The 13,863-nt window shown below is 38.0% G+C and overlaps 5 protein-coding genes and 1 long non-coding RNA gene across 10 annotated transcripts; 2 read left to right on the top strand and 4 right to left on the bottom strand.

Annotated features, from left to right (window-relative positions):
- Nucleotides 1–28: 28 nt before the first annotated feature.
- On the bottom strand, nucleotides 29–1,136 carry AT1G04647. Its single transcript, NR_138751.1, has one exon. It is a non-coding gene; the product is annotated as an other RNA (long non-coding RNA).
- AT1G08315 (ARM repeat superfamily protein) lies at nucleotides 30–1,240 on the top strand. Its single transcript, NM_179282.2, has one exon. It carries the CDS (start codon nucleotides 98–100, stop codon nucleotides 1,073–1,075), a length of 978 nt encoding a protein of 325 aa, NP_849613.1. The 5' UTR covers nucleotides 30–97; the 3' UTR covers nucleotides 1,076–1,240.
- AT1G08310 (alpha/beta-Hydrolases superfamily protein) lies at nucleotides 1,123–2,928 on the bottom strand (the record flags this gene model as incomplete). 3 transcript variants are annotated; one of them, NM_001084019.1, is made up of 5 exons in its annotated part: nucleotides 2,536–2,928; nucleotides 2,283–2,460; nucleotides 1,958–2,178; nucleotides 1,620–1,884; nucleotides 1,123–1,548 (listed from the first exon to the last, which is right to left on the bottom strand). In NM_001084019.1, the coding sequence occupies exons 2-5, from the start codon at nucleotides 2,439–2,441 to the stop codon at nucleotides 1,237–1,239; spliced, it is 957 nt and encodes a 318-aa protein (NP_001077488.1). In that variant the 5' UTR covers nucleotides 2,442–2,460; nucleotides 2,536–2,928. The 3 variants fall into 3 exon arrangements, with proteins under 3 accessions (NP_001077488.1, NP_172308.2, NP_001323356.1); NM_100704.5 differs by having other exon boundaries at nucleotides 1,958–2,169; NM_001331768.1 differs by having other exon boundaries at nucleotides 1,418–1,548; nucleotides 1,640–1,884; nucleotides 1,958–2,169.
- NVL (no vein-like protein) lies at nucleotides 2,752–6,801 on the bottom strand (the record flags this gene model as incomplete). 3 transcript variants are annotated; one of them, NM_100703.5, is made up of 8 exons in its annotated part: nucleotides 2,752–2,839; nucleotides 2,923–2,960; nucleotides 3,225–3,818; nucleotides 4,763–4,876; nucleotides 5,027–5,540; nucleotides 5,720–6,057; nucleotides 6,149–6,572; nucleotides 6,671–6,801. In NM_100703.5, the coding sequence occupies 8 exons, from the start codon at nucleotides 6,799–6,801 to the stop codon at nucleotides 2,752–2,754; spliced, it is 2,241 nt and encodes a 746-aa protein (NP_172307.5). The 3 variants fall into 3 exon arrangements, with proteins under 3 accessions (NP_172307.5, NP_001321617.1, NP_001321616.1); NM_001331766.1 differs by lacking the exons at nucleotides 2,752–2,839; nucleotides 2,923–2,960; nucleotides 6,671–6,801 and having other exon boundaries at nucleotides 3,049–3,818; nucleotides 6,149–6,617; NM_001331767.1 differs by lacking the exons at nucleotides 2,752–2,839; nucleotides 2,923–2,960; nucleotides 4,763–4,876; nucleotides 6,671–6,801 and having other exon boundaries at nucleotides 3,049–3,818; nucleotides 6,149–6,617.
- A 1,396-nt stretch (nucleotides 6,802–8,197) lies between these two features.
- Nucleotides 8,198–11,579, top strand: WIP3 (WIP domain protein 3). Its single transcript, NM_100702.4, has 2 exons — nucleotides 8,198–8,982; nucleotides 10,470–11,579. Exons 1-2 carry the CDS (start codon nucleotides 8,395–8,397, stop codon nucleotides 10,893–10,895), a joined length of 1,014 nt encoding a protein of 337 aa, NP_172306.1. The 5' UTR covers nucleotides 8,198–8,394; the 3' UTR covers nucleotides 10,896–11,579.
- Nucleotides 11,580–11,603: 24 nt separating this feature from the next.
- AT1G08280 (Glycosyltransferase family 29 (sialyltransferase) family protein) lies at nucleotides 11,604–13,698 on the bottom strand. The gene has a single exon (NM_100701.3). The coding sequence runs from the start codon at nucleotides 13,165–13,167 to the stop codon at nucleotides 11,971–11,973; it is 1,197 nt and encodes a 398-aa protein (NP_172305.1). The 5' UTR covers nucleotides 13,168–13,698; the 3' UTR covers nucleotides 11,604–11,970.
- Nucleotides 13,699–13,863: the final 165 nt, after the last annotated feature.

Raw genomic sequence — 13,863 nt, 5'->3', positions numbered from 1 at the left:
AAAAGTCGTAACTCCATCATCCAATAAACGATAATTAGGGTTTGAAGATAAAGATAAAAAACAGAGAATTGTTCTCTATTTCATCAAAATCTTCTCAATGGAAACAGCAAAGCGTAGAACCATGTCAACAATCGTCTCCAGGCTTAGCTCTGTCTCTGAGCAAACCAGAGCCGCTGCTTTAGCTGAGCTTAGACTCATCTCCAAACAAGATCCTGATAGCCGTCTAATCATCGCCGACGCCGGAGCTATTCCGTACCTCGCCGAGACTCTTTACTCGTCGTCACACTCTTCTCAGGAAAACGCCGCCGCGACTCTCCTCAACCTCTCAATCACCTCTCGCGAACCCCTAATGTCTTCACGCGGCTTACTCGACGCGCTTTCTCACGCGCTTCGTCATCACGACACCACCACTTCCCCCGCCGCGGTTCAATCCTCCGCCGCTACGATTTATAGCCTTTTGATAGCCGAAGAGTCTTACCGACCTATCATCGGATCTAAGCGCGATATCATCTTCTCCCTCATTCACATCATTAGATATCCAGATTCGCATCCTCGATCGATCAAAGACTCGCTCAAGGCACTCTTCGCGATCGCTCTGTATCCGATGAACCGATCGACGATGATCTCTCTCGGCGCGATTCCGGCTCTGTTTTCGCTGATCGTGAAAGATTCGCGGTGCGGGATCGTTGAAGATGCGACGGCGGTTATGGCGCAAGTCGCTGGATGCGAAGATAGCGAGGACGGGATGAGGAGAGTTTCAGGAGCTAACGTTCTAGCGGATCTGTTAGATCCTTGCACTGGTTCGAGCCTACGGATCAAAGAGAACTCCGTTGGTGCGCTTTTGAATCTGGCGAGATGTGGAGGAGCTGCAGCGAGGTCTGAAGTTGCGGCGGCGGTTGCGTCTGGTGCTGATGAAGGAGCCATGGAAGGGATCGTGTATGTAGCTGAGAATGGTAGTCTGAAAGGAAGGAAGAAAGCGGTTGATCTGTTGAAGCTCGTTGTCTCCGGTAATGGCGGCGGCGATTCACGTTTTGATTATTTGTTCAATGAAAATCCAAATAGCAGAAGCAGCTGATTGCACAAATATCTCAAATGTTACTTTGTTTCACTAATACATTCATTGATTCAAACACTTTATATTATACACATATATATTGTCATTGTACAATGTACACTTTGAACATACTTTGTTTTGTAGAACTGAATCAATCAATCAAACACAGAATCTGTTACAAATCAATTTATTTTATACAGCTTTTGTTGTTCTTCCTTGAGCAATAGTGCACGTAGAATCGTATCGCAAATGCCATCGTAGTGTACGATCAGATGTCCGCCTTGGGGGATTTCGTGGTAGTTGATCAAAGGTTGTTTCTGCAGAATGCATCTTTGAAGTTGAAATGGAACAACTTTGTCTTCCTTACCATGCCAGATGTGAATATAGCTCTTTGTACTGATGCTTAGATCCGCGGGTTCGAAGTCCCATTGCCCGAAACAAACCATAAAATCGTCCCTTAGAGTATCGAAAACATTTCTTTCCCGTAGCTTTTCCTGTAAGGTAGAGATATATAATCATGCCAAAGCTGATCAATCACAACAAACTGAAGAAAACTAGGAGTGACCTTAGTAAGCATGGGAAAACCAGTTTTTCGCTTGAGCACTTCTATGTCGTGGCTGTTGAAGTAGACCGGATTGCTTTCAAGGACCGAACTAGTTGAAGCGAAGAGCTTTTGAATGATCCACCAATGTAACAGTCCAGGTGCATATTTTGATATCCTCAAACCCCATTTGATAATACCTGTCCTATAATCTTTTTTGATTAGCTTCTTCGGAAGTGAAGGCCATCGATAATTAACCACCGGAGCAACAAAAGCCACGCCGGATAACCTGCAAAGACAACGGAATAGTTTCTCATCTGTTTACAACTTATCCTTAAGGGTTTCAGGAATGGTTAAATTGCCTGTGAGGTATGTGTCTTAGGCAACCCCAAGTAGGGTAAGATCCCATGGAAATTCCAATTAGATAAAACTTAGGTCCTAACTCCAGCTGATCTGCAAGTTCTGCTATGTCTTCAACTTCGCTTTCCAACGAACGTTTTGTGTTTGAATCTGATGCTCCATATCCAGAACGGTCGTAGAATAGCAAGTACACCTCAAGTTCTTCTATAAGCTCCTGAAAAAACTAAATCCAAGTGAGGGTTTTCCCATTCTTTGTTTGTTTTAAGGATAACAAATATAAAAGCAGAGGCGTTTCAAACATCCAGACAAGATATTAAGCATTTTTACTTTTGAGGCAGAGAAGTTCATATCTTTGGAGCTTCCAAAGCCATGAACAAGAATGATCTTGTATTTGGCCTTTTCCTTTGGAACTCCTCTTTCTTTATAAGCTAAGAATCTCCCATCCCGAAGCTTAACTCTATTTGAACTAGCAGGAGAATCCCCCATCAACCCTGATTCAGTAACACTACAAGAAGACACAGATTTTAGCCATAGTAACTGATTTGTGGTGGCCAAAATAAAATAAAATTCCAGGACATACCAAAGGATAAAATAATTGCTTTGAGTCTGGGACACAAAAACGGTATAAATGGTCAAAGGTTTGATCTTTATATAAACTAGATGATGACGATGATTGATAACGAAGATGGCTACTCGAAGGAAAAGCAAGTAGCCTCGTCGTTGGTGTATTGAATTTGAAGGAATAAAGAATCGAGCAAAATATTCCTCTTCTGATGCTTTTTGGCTAAACCATTCTTCAGACTTGATCCTTTAGCTGTCTTAGTTTACAGCTTTGTAAAACTCCAGACGCCACAGCCAACTCACCAATCTCAATCTTGTTCCTCCTGCCTACAAGTTAGCTTATATGTACATATGCGTATGAATTCGGAAACTTCACATGATAATTCCTTGGAAGCAGCATTTTCACAGTCTGTTCTTATTTTGGGGATGATTTTCGAATATTCCCTATCCCAATCCTTGACGGTTGTATCTAATTTACAAAATCAAATCTCTTGGATGCATGTTCAAGTAACCGGTTTGAATTTGGAAAAGGTCTTTTTCTTTATAATATTATCACCTATCCAAATTCCGGATGTTGAAACCAAAAAAAGAGTAATACCTAAGGTTAAAACAAAAAATTAGTCTTAAACTTAATAAATTACTCTTTAGTATTTTCAAAATAAATGGAAACAAAAAAAACTCAATTGGGGTTTAGAATGCAACGTTGACCTCGTTTCGCTGGCTAGGCATGAGAATCAATAACCGGAGATGACCGTCTTGGCGTAATTTGACAAGATTCCTTTGTTGTGTGAGGATGGCATTACTGTTGCCTAATAAAACATGAGCTATAACGTAACTCTCTCCTTTCTCATTGGCAAACTCCCATTCCTTCACTGACAAATTGAAATAGTCTTTCCCTGTGGATACAGTTGCTTTCACCTCTACGTACTCTTTGTTACCTCCTCTGTTTTCGATGATAAGGTCGTAAGGTAATCCGGTTTCACTATGCTCATTAACCCATTTAACCAGTGCCTTCTTGCCATATTTTGCAACAAAGTATCTGTAAGCTATTTCTTCACCTTTTTTACCGGACTCTTGCGCCTGTGCAGCCCAAAGTGCGCCGGTATGAAGCTGATTTCTTATGCTGAAGTCAGTTGAGACGGAATTATGAGCAAGAGTCACTGGCGTTGAGCAACTCTTCGTCGGGTTTGGCATATTCGCTCGGGACCTTGTGCCTGTACAATCATTATATCCAGCAACCAAGTTTGTAATTGTGATTTCAGTCGGTATCTGTTCTTCAAGAGCCTCTGTTACAAGCTCCTTCTGATTAAAAGGGAAAAAAAAACGAAGTTACTATTCTATTACGGGCATATGCAACTTTATCCTTCAGCAAAGGAAACGAAATGATGAAAGATTATAAAAGCGAGATAAATATTCAATGAAAGATTGAAACAGATTTCCCACTAAAACAACGATATTTGAAGAAAGACAATGCAACACTTCTGGAAGAGTGAGCTAGAAGCTTTTTGCAGAAGGCTCCAAACCAGGTGTAAAAAAATATTGAGACAAACTACATGTCAAATTCAGATGTAAAAGGAAATAACAAGGGGGAAATTTTCAGAAATGAAACCAGGTTTCAGTTTCAGACATTCCTTTACAGATGTTTCAAATTCAAAGGACAGAATCTGCAACCTGGGATATTGGAAGGTTTCCATCAATTAATTTTAGACGAAAACATGTACACGAATTCGGGACTGGAGGCGACAAGGGGCGCAACTTTTATCCTTTTTCAGCCTGCCTCAGTGACATATTGATGTGCACATGCAGAATCAAAGAGCAAAGCTGAATTAGGGAAGCTTTTTACATTTTCTGAACTCAATACCAAGACTTGACAACTGGGTGCTAAGTCTCAGATTAAGAGCAATGAGGCTTGAACCACACAGAAAAAAAATAAACACAAGAAGCAACAGAAAAAAAAGAGCAATAGCTTAAAACCAAGAAGTTGAAAAAGTATGGGTGGAAATCGTCTAGCTTCTGAATCCAGCAAATTTCTCAAAATTTGAAAAGGAGGTATCACAAAAAACAGTCTGGCCTGGGTTACACAGTGAAAATATCTACTATCTTTTCAACTTGGAAAAAAATAACAAAGGAGAGAAAAACGATAAAAAGGCAAGTAAACTGGAACAGTGGAGTAGAAAATGATTTTGGGTGTAAATCGGAATAGCAAAGGTGAAATCCCGTATAAGAAAATATGACCACTAACTCACAGCGACATGTAGTAATCCAACAAATGGAAATGAGGACACAGCTGTAGCTATTTTAATCTGACCGTGTACTTCGGATCCCCCCAAGTTGTAAAAAGACAACAATTTCTTGACAAACTACAAAAATAAAAGAGTATTAGAGGATTAAAACATACAGCCTCACCACTCATCGCCTATGATAATTCACCGTCAGATTAAAGCAAAGAGATATATCTGATATATGATTAAAACAGTCATCCAATCTCGATATACCCAACATGGACTTACCACTGAGATGCTTAGCTCTTTACATGTTTCCTTCCAAGTTGAGATGAACAATTTCAAAGCTCCTTCAGAAAGAGTGAAATCAGCGTCATTGACACTGAAAATCTGCGCATCAGAATCATCTGCCGATTTAGGTATCTTTTGTTTCACATGTCCTCTACGCAACTTAGAGGGGCCTCTTCTAAGCAGCTTGGGAGAATCAGATTTTTCATGATTACGACTTTCAGCCTTCCTTTTCTTACTGGAGCTCCCAAGCTGCTTAACCTCTTCTTCAGCAGATGAATACGGACAACTACTGAAATGGTCAGATCTTTTAACATTTTCAACCTCATAATCAGCACTATCATTTTCCTCCGAGCTCGGTGAATTAAATCTTGTATGCTTGCCACAATAATCCTTATCTTGCCGTTGTTTCTTTGATGAGAGGATGCGATACTTCTGATGCAGTTCAGTCAATACGATCTTCAATATTTCGCCTTCTTGTCTCTTCGCATCTTGAATGAAAGATACATACATCCTATAAAATGCATTAAACAAATAAAATCAGCTAATGCGAACATATACAACCAACTAATACAATAATCTAGTGATTCCTTAAAAACCAGATTCATTCACTTGTAACCAAACTTCAATTCAACATCCAAAAAAATCAAAAGATCTTAACAACGCACAGAAAAACTATCAAACTGATCATACCGCAAGTTCTGAATACGGACACCAAGCTTTTCCTTGCTTGTAACTGCTTTAGCCTCAGCAACAAAATCCAGGAATTCATCGAGCTTAACATCGTCAATATCGTAAGTGTTTAGATAGCTATCAAGTAATGATATTATCTCCTCACTAGTGATCTTAACTGGGGCAGTAGAACAATAGACGGATGGAAAATAGAGCAAGACAAGTGGATGCTGCAGCAAAGGTCCCAATCCCAGATCATCAAAACAACCAACAAACTCGTTTTGGCATATTGCCACTTCCAAATCATGCAATGTCACGATTCCTCTAGCGCCAATGAAGCAGTGAATAAATGCAATGATCTACAAGATTCAAAGGTTTTAAGTAAAAGGAATCAACTTTGCAATAGATAGGCTCTGTTTCATTTGCAATATAGAAAATTTTAAGCTTTACCTTGCCTTCAAGGGCCATGAGTTGGCGAAGCGAAGGAACATCTTGCATCCATATCCCCAAGGAACGCCAAGTGTCAGCCTGAAGTTGTGCTAAAACCGATTGCGAAACTCTAGTCGAAGATACGTTGTCTCCAGCAGCAATTAATGATTTACGCGTATTGTTTACGGCCTTATCAATTCGAATAAGTTCTACATTAGCGCCGCCGCCAAATTGTGGATGAGGGAAATTGAGATTCTGCTGCGTCTGGAAATTGTATCTGATGGGTTGTTGTTGTTTGACAATGTAATTGTGAAATACAGGAGTCGTTTGAGGAAGATACCCTCCGTTTCCATTGCCGCTTCCACCGTACGCGGAGGCGCGTAGTGACCACGAGCCGTCGCGATTCCCTTGCATTGGTCGGCGCAAAAACGAGGAAAATAAAAAGCTATCGGAGAAGTAAAGAGGGAAGGGTTTTAACTTTTAATAGAAGGGCTGGTGTCTCTCTAGCTCATTCGGAGGGTTAGGGTTTAAGGTGAAACGTACCGTTTTTGATTTAGCATCTGTAAATATATAATTTTCATAATATTGTAATTGATAGATGAAAATATAATTTGGATGTCTAAAAGTAATTTTTTGAATATACAGTCATTGTATCGGTCAACAAAAGGAAACATTTTTTTTCTTTAATTATACCAAAATGAAGTTTAATTACAAAAAGAAAAATTTAATTTGAATTGTAGTACTATTGTATTGGTGAGTTGTTCAAACCCGGTTTCACAAAATATGACCAGATATGTATATACCGTGTTTGAACCGCATGGGACGTAAACCATAATTCTTTAGTGAATGAAAGCATAGTAGCATACGGTTCAACGGTTAGCTATACTACCATTCGGAAATTTTGCGCGGTTAATATTGTTTTAGGGTCCACCACAACATGACACATACATTGAATCAGCTTCTATTTTCGTCTTAAAATGAATACTCACTCTTCTTAGGTTTTTCTTTCAAGTATTTTATTCTTCAGGTATTGACTTACTTGCGGTAACCTTTTTGTTTTCTAAGAAAAATCTTGTGCTTAATGGGTCAAAACTCCACTACCTCTTTGTATTCAAAATCTTACAACGTCCTAAAACCTCGTCTATAACACAAAAATTAACGTAAATTCATTACAGTTTTTGGGTCAACGTACTCCTTCGTGTAGGTCATCTCATCTGCTTGTTGTGCTCCATTCCAGTCTTTCTAACGCTACCGTGAGGATGGGAATGTCTAATGCGACTGCTTTTTGGATTAATGTTAAGCTTTATTACTTCTGAATGAATATAGCTTCGACAGATTTAAAACGGGAATGAAATACAACCAAAGTAGTTTCACACTTTTTGGATTCAGTTTTCTATAGTACCATTTGCAAACATATACGTGTGTGGGCTGCCATATCAACTATAGACCCGTGAACCCAATCATGCATCAAAGAATATCAGTGAACTCATTTCCAAAGCTAATAAATATTTTCATATATCTTTAAATAAAGTGCAAATCATGGATTAGAGTACTAGCTAGAAAAGTCTTGCGTATGAAAAACAGTGTATGTATCATCAATATCGTGTAATCTGCTACTTGGATCATCCAACGTCAATAAAAGTGAACGCGTGATTTTATAACAATTTACCTTTTTTTATCATTTGTCCCTAAAAAGACGGCTAAAATGATGTTGGAATTGTTGTTTTGATATGTAATGATGAATTTTGTCTTCGCCGGTCTATATGCACTTAAATGACAATCATGACTATAATATGATGAAAGGATATCGTATTTGTTGGTTTAAGATGTTACAAAATTTTAATAATGGGAAAGGAAATGAGGGTAAAGAAGAAAAAAAAAAAGACTATGATTCTTAGGATTCTCTTTCATTGAAAAGCCTTGCGCTTGTGCGTTTCCTTTTCACTATGTGAAGTAAGACCCACCACATTTTTGTGAAGAAAATTTCACTCTTTTCCTCTTGATGTAAACGCGTAGACAGACACGTGCGACATTTCTGCACTATACGTTTTGGGGGGTAGGAGGAAAAGAAAACAAAACTTTAAAGAAGAAGATTTTGTATTGGAGAAAAATAAAGAGAGAACCTATTTTGACGAACGGCTACGATACACACCAGGTAGGTTGATATTAATATATAAACTTTTCATACTACTAGTCTTACCCTTCTTCGTGTGGAGGTAGAGAGAGAGAGAGAGAGGGAGAGTGAAAGAGAGGAGAGAAAGCGAGAGATGAATTCTTATGAGACGAAAGGCTTAAGTTTCGAATCCCCAAGCTTTATTGAATGGCTTAAACCTCAATCTTCTACTACTTCTTCTAAATCTGTGTTATATCGTGGGAAGACAAGAGATGCTATATCAAGATCAAATCACCACCAGAGTCAGATGAACATGTTGGAACGATCTCTATTCTTGTACCAACCACAAGAACCACTCAACACGTCTATTCAATGCTTGCCTCTTCTAAACAAGCTCATGGAAAATAATAGTCAAGCCTCGGATATCAAAGAAGAGAATAAGGATGATGTGGTTACCCTCCAAATCGGATTTCCTAAATACCACCGTGGTAGCTCGGAGGATGGCTCTGATATAACTTTCGATCATCAGAAGAAACCCATCAAGAGAGAGATAATAGAAGATGGTGTGGTGATGATGAAGAAGAGGAGGAAGATGAAGTTTGATGAGGAGATAATTGATTCTGATGTGGAAGTATGTGGGAAGAGGTTTTGGATACCAAGTCCGGCTCAGATTCATGTCGGTCCAATGCAATTTGCTTGCTCTATTTGCAGCAAAACATTCAATAGGTACAATAACATGCAGGTACGTCTTCTCTCTAAATATCATCTTTTTCCTATATGATTTGTTAGATAATCTACATATCAGCTACAAATCTTGCATTATGTGTTAACCATTCTTACTATATGTCAATGTATTATTTACCAAGAAAAAGAAACATTAGCACTATATCAACTTTACCTTTGCCATTATCATAGGGTATTAATTCATTTATGGTTATTTACTTATTTTCCCATATAAGCTAGCAAAAAACAAAAAACGGTCGATAAATTCATTTTGTTTTTGAAGAATAACATTTTCCCCTCAAAGGGAAACTTATCATATCGCAGCAAACAAAACTTTATATATATCTTAATTATTCAACAACACATTAATAACAAAATAATTAACAACATATTTTAAACAAAAAGAAGTATATTATTATTATGTATTCCGTAATGTATTGTACTTTGTGTATAAATGTTTAAAAACAGTTAAATAATTGTTTATATAATTGTATGATCATACATTACCATGTAAATTAATTCCTTCTATTGATCATACACTTCTTTTTGTGAGAATTTTGCTGCATATGTATATGATGATCTTACATTCTACAAAATATATTATCGTATATATACATACATGCATAATGTTGGAAGGAAATTAGTTTTTGTCATTTAAAGATGTTGAACATTGATGACTTAGTTATTACGATAATTAATTGCGGTTGGTGTATCATTCGCAATAGATAAATTAAGAGAAGGATGAATGGGTATATAACTTCTGGATTAGTTGAGAAATCTTCGAAAAACTTTTTGACTTTTTTTCATTGTTTGCCTTGCCTTTTGGTTGAAAAGCCAAAAAGCAAAAGAATAATCACGGAGTGGGATTTGGTAAAGTATAATTCAGCAAAAACCCAAAAAGGGGGAGAAAATTTAAAAAGCAATGATCATACTACTTTTACTGAATATATGCAATCGATTACTTAACCTAATGAAGATCTTAGTAATTAAAAAGCCTTCTAATTAAGTATCATTGGTTTCTAAGTTTATATATTTTACATAGGATTCTCTCCTTTACCATTTACTATAAATTTTCTTTCGTCCCAACTTTAGTTCGAAATTAAAATCATTATCCCAATACCACTTGTTAATTAAGTAGAAAACACATTTTTCTTACATCATATATGGTTTCTTATTGAAATTGTGATTACCATATACGTGGTCAAGAGTTTCGTCAAGTCCTTTTATATCCATTCCATTCCCTATTCCTACAGTGATAAATATATGCACAATTTTATACATTTGTGTATTATTGATAAGTCTCCTAAATGCAAATGCACTCCTGAGTCTTGACTAGAACAAGCATTCGAGTACTATTTAGAAACATAATGGGACAAGAAATTTCTGTCCTACAGATCATATATAATTGTCTATTAGGTACCATACAATATCAATATGTTAAATTGATAATATTCAAAATAAAATAGAGTTCTTATGGTCTAATGAATTTATATATGCAAAACACAGATGCATATGTGGGGACATGGATCTGAGTTCAGAAAAGGGGCTGACTCGTTGAAAGGCACAATCCAACCGGCAGCCATCCTGCGGCTGCCATGCTATTGCTGTGCCGAGGGATGCAAGAACAACATCAACCATCCGCGGTCCAAGCCCCTGAAAGATTTCCGTACACTTCAGACACATTACAAACGTAAGCATGGCTCCAAGCCCTTTTCTTGCGGAAAATGTGGCAAAGCCTTGGCTGTGAAAGGCGACTGGAGGACCCATGAGAAAAACTGCGGAAAGCTTTGGTATTGTACATGTGGATCAGATTTCAAGCATAAGAGGTCTCTCAAGGACCACATTAGGTCCTTTGGCAGTGGACATTCTCCTCACCCGTCTCTTTTGTTTGACGGTTTTGAGGAGGATACAGAATGCGTCACCACAGAGTGAGAATGTTGTTAGATACACCGGGGAGACTGTGGAAGGTAAGATCCTAATTTTCTAATGTTGCTTCAAACTGTGCGCCACAAAACATCTCAAGTCTACCAAAGAATTTCTATCTTGAAAAGGTAGAAATTCTTTGTTAGACTCGAAATCAAAATATATAAAGTTACCACATAAAATGAAGCAACATTTTAAAATTTAGATCTTTTTCCTTTGGATACGGTTACGATTAAGTCTACATGAAACCCGGTGTCATCTGTCTGTTTTTATTTTATTTTGCTTTAGTTTGAGACATAGATTTGAGTATTTGTGTGTTACGTAATATGCATGTGATATTAGGGTTCTTGGTTTGGTAGGGGATTTTTGCTACTAAATAAGTAACCTTAAGAAAAAAAGGAGGTTTAATTATGCTCACTAACAAAAACTTCTCTTTGTCCGAGGGATGTATTTGTCGGAGAGCATTTTGTGGCTCGAGTAAACCCCTATTTATCTTAGTGATTAGTAGTAAGTATGATTTCAATCTTAATTAGGGTTTTCTTCTTAATAAAGATGGTTTCTCTCTTTAAAATTTTGTGAAGCACGTGAATTTTCTGTTTCTCTCATGTATTTGTATTAGAAGAGAAAATTGGTGTGCTTCACTTCATTATTGTACGATAATCCTCAATTAAAGACTCTTCCTATTATATTGTCTCTCTTTTCATTACATATAATAGCTTTCGATCTTCTTGTTGTTACAAGGATTCACGCTTTTGTGTTTTGCATGAATAAACGTACTACTCAAACGTATTAAACTTGCGTGTGGGATTAACTTTTTCGATCGACACGTCAATCTGAATGATTTTGGTTTATATTGATGTGAGAATATCGTCCAAATATACCATATATATATTTCAATATGTGTGACAACACAAATCTAAAAATTGTAAAGAGTACTCTTACCATTGGGAAAGTGTTGCATCTTCACTGCCCAATCTGAAGCAAAATCTTTGGGACTTGGACAAAACGACACTCTTGCCAACAAGCTTCTTCGCTTGAACAACAATAACTACATGACAAAACTCTTGATGGTATATATGTATATTCAATGGTAAACTTGTACCAAAGGGATCTTGAATTCTTTTGGTAAGAATGGAATGGCCCTGGGACTGTTTTCCAGGTCTCGATACAATCTATACTCTGCTTCATAGTCATGAAGCTTCAGCTCTGCTTTCTGATTAGTATGGTAATGGTGCTTGGTTGAATTCAACTTCCCAAACCCGAAGACACTAACTTTCTCACAAATCCCCACTGCAAGCATCACAGCCTGCATACCCGACGAATAGTGAAACAACGAGCCTTCATGATCTTTACTCCAATCGACAAACCCTTTCGCTTTCTTCTCTTCCAAGAACTTCTTCACCGAGTAATACTTCACGATTCTAGCACACATGACATCGAACCTCGGATCCGTGATAAGCAGAGGAGCTCGATGAGATGGTTTACACAAAGTGTAATCCAAAACATGAATCGGTTGGCAAATGTACATCACAATAGGCACTGTTTCACCATAAGGATGACAATAGCAACTCTCCCTTCTCCCACATTGATGCAAAATGTTACTATTTATGAAAGATATATTTGTTTTCGATCCAACCTTCTTCTCAAACCTCTCTGTTTTCGCATTGTTCAACCGAATCACAATCTCATGCTTATCAATGAGATCTCCGTATTGACTATTTAGCAATGTACCACTATTCCCAACCACTGCACAAGATAAGTATCTTTCACTCGAAATCGAAACAACACCATTGTGAACATCAATCGGATTCTTAACTAATCTGATCAAATCTAACATGATATTAGGTTCATAAGCTCTTCTACGAGCCCAAAGCCGTAAATTTCTTTTGAACTCTGACCAGTAACGATAAGCCTGAGAAGAACGAAGCGTTACCGGAAACTTGGAGGAGGAAGCAATGTCTCTACTCACACGGCGTTGTTGCTCGCTTGGTCTTATTGACATGGAGCTGAAATGTCGACGGTGGCTTCTCCGAGTGTGGTCGTAATCGGAAATCAAATCGACTTCCTGTTTGAAGTTAGGTTCTCCGGGATCAATGGCGGCGAACTCGAGCAATGTCTCGTTGAATACAATATCTTCAGTCATGAGACCGGAGGAACCAAGCTCAGCGATGGCGGAAGCGAAGGAGAAGCTGCTCCGACGAATCGCCACTCTGCAGATGAGTGTAGCGGCGAAGAAGGCGAAGAGAAGAGCACTGAAGAGAGGTCTAACGGATCGTTTCATCGACGCCGCCGTGATAGATGAGAAAGAAAGAAAGTCGGAAGCTTTTAAACCCCCAATAATTGACGGCGCGGGTCGGATTTTGAAGTCGGATCCATTAACGGGTCTAATGGTAAAGGAGAGAACTTTGAGAAATCTGTATTCAAAATCTTCACAGGAGCTTTAGAAAACTCATGATTCTAAATTAGCAAGGAAGTTAAAACATAAAAAAATGTAAAATTGAAGTCAAAAAGAAGGAGACGACATTGACATTGTTGGTTTCTTGGTTAGGGAAAGAAAGTTTTCAAATGAAGTTAAAGGAAGGTGGTGAGTGAGAGAGATATGGGGAGGTCCTTAAATGGAGGAGATCTGAAGAAAGACGAAAGATCCAATTCAATAAACTAATCATTCTTTACTTCTCTCTCTCTCTTTCTTTTTCTGGAGGTGCAAGCCATGATCTTAATTGCGCTATAGAAAGAAAGATTAAAGAAGAAAGAGTGGGTTCATAAATCATATACAAAGAGGTTATTTTGGGAAACCATTATCTGGTTCGGGTATTACTCTCTCTAGCCGTACGTAGAGAGACTTGTCAATTAGGTTCTATGTCTGCGTCTTTTGCCTAACCCTATTGGAGTCGTTGGACACACAAAATTTAAGCCCATTAAATGAACCTTTTAAACCCATTTTTGGTCCGGTATTAAAACCAGCGAGTATTCTCCT

Source organism: Arabidopsis thaliana (assembly GCF_000001735.4).
Source record: "Arabidopsis thaliana chromosome 1 sequence".
NCBI classification, from domain to species: domain Eukaryota; kingdom Viridiplantae; phylum Streptophyta; class Magnoliopsida; order Brassicales; family Brassicaceae; genus Arabidopsis; species Arabidopsis thaliana.
This window is presented reverse-complemented; position numbering and strand designations above follow the sequence as displayed.

Bases quoted from the DNA above. Each gene is read 5' to 3' on its own strand.
- AT1G08315 (NM_179282.2), top strand. From the start codon at position 98: ATGGAAACAGCAAAGCGTAGAACCATGTCAACAATCGTCTCCAGGCTT.
- WIP3 (NM_100702.4), top strand. From the start codon at position 8,395: ATGAATTCTTATGAGACGAAAGGCTTAAGTTTCGAATCCCCAAGCTTT. The intron at 8,983-10,469 runs GTACGTCTTCTC...TGCAAAACACAG, and splicing joins ATAGGTACAATAACATGCAG to ATGCATATGTGGGGACATGG.
- AT1G08280 (NM_100701.3), bottom strand. From the start codon at position 13,167: ATGAAACGATCCGTTAGACCTCTCTTCAGTGCTCTTCTCTTCGCCTTC.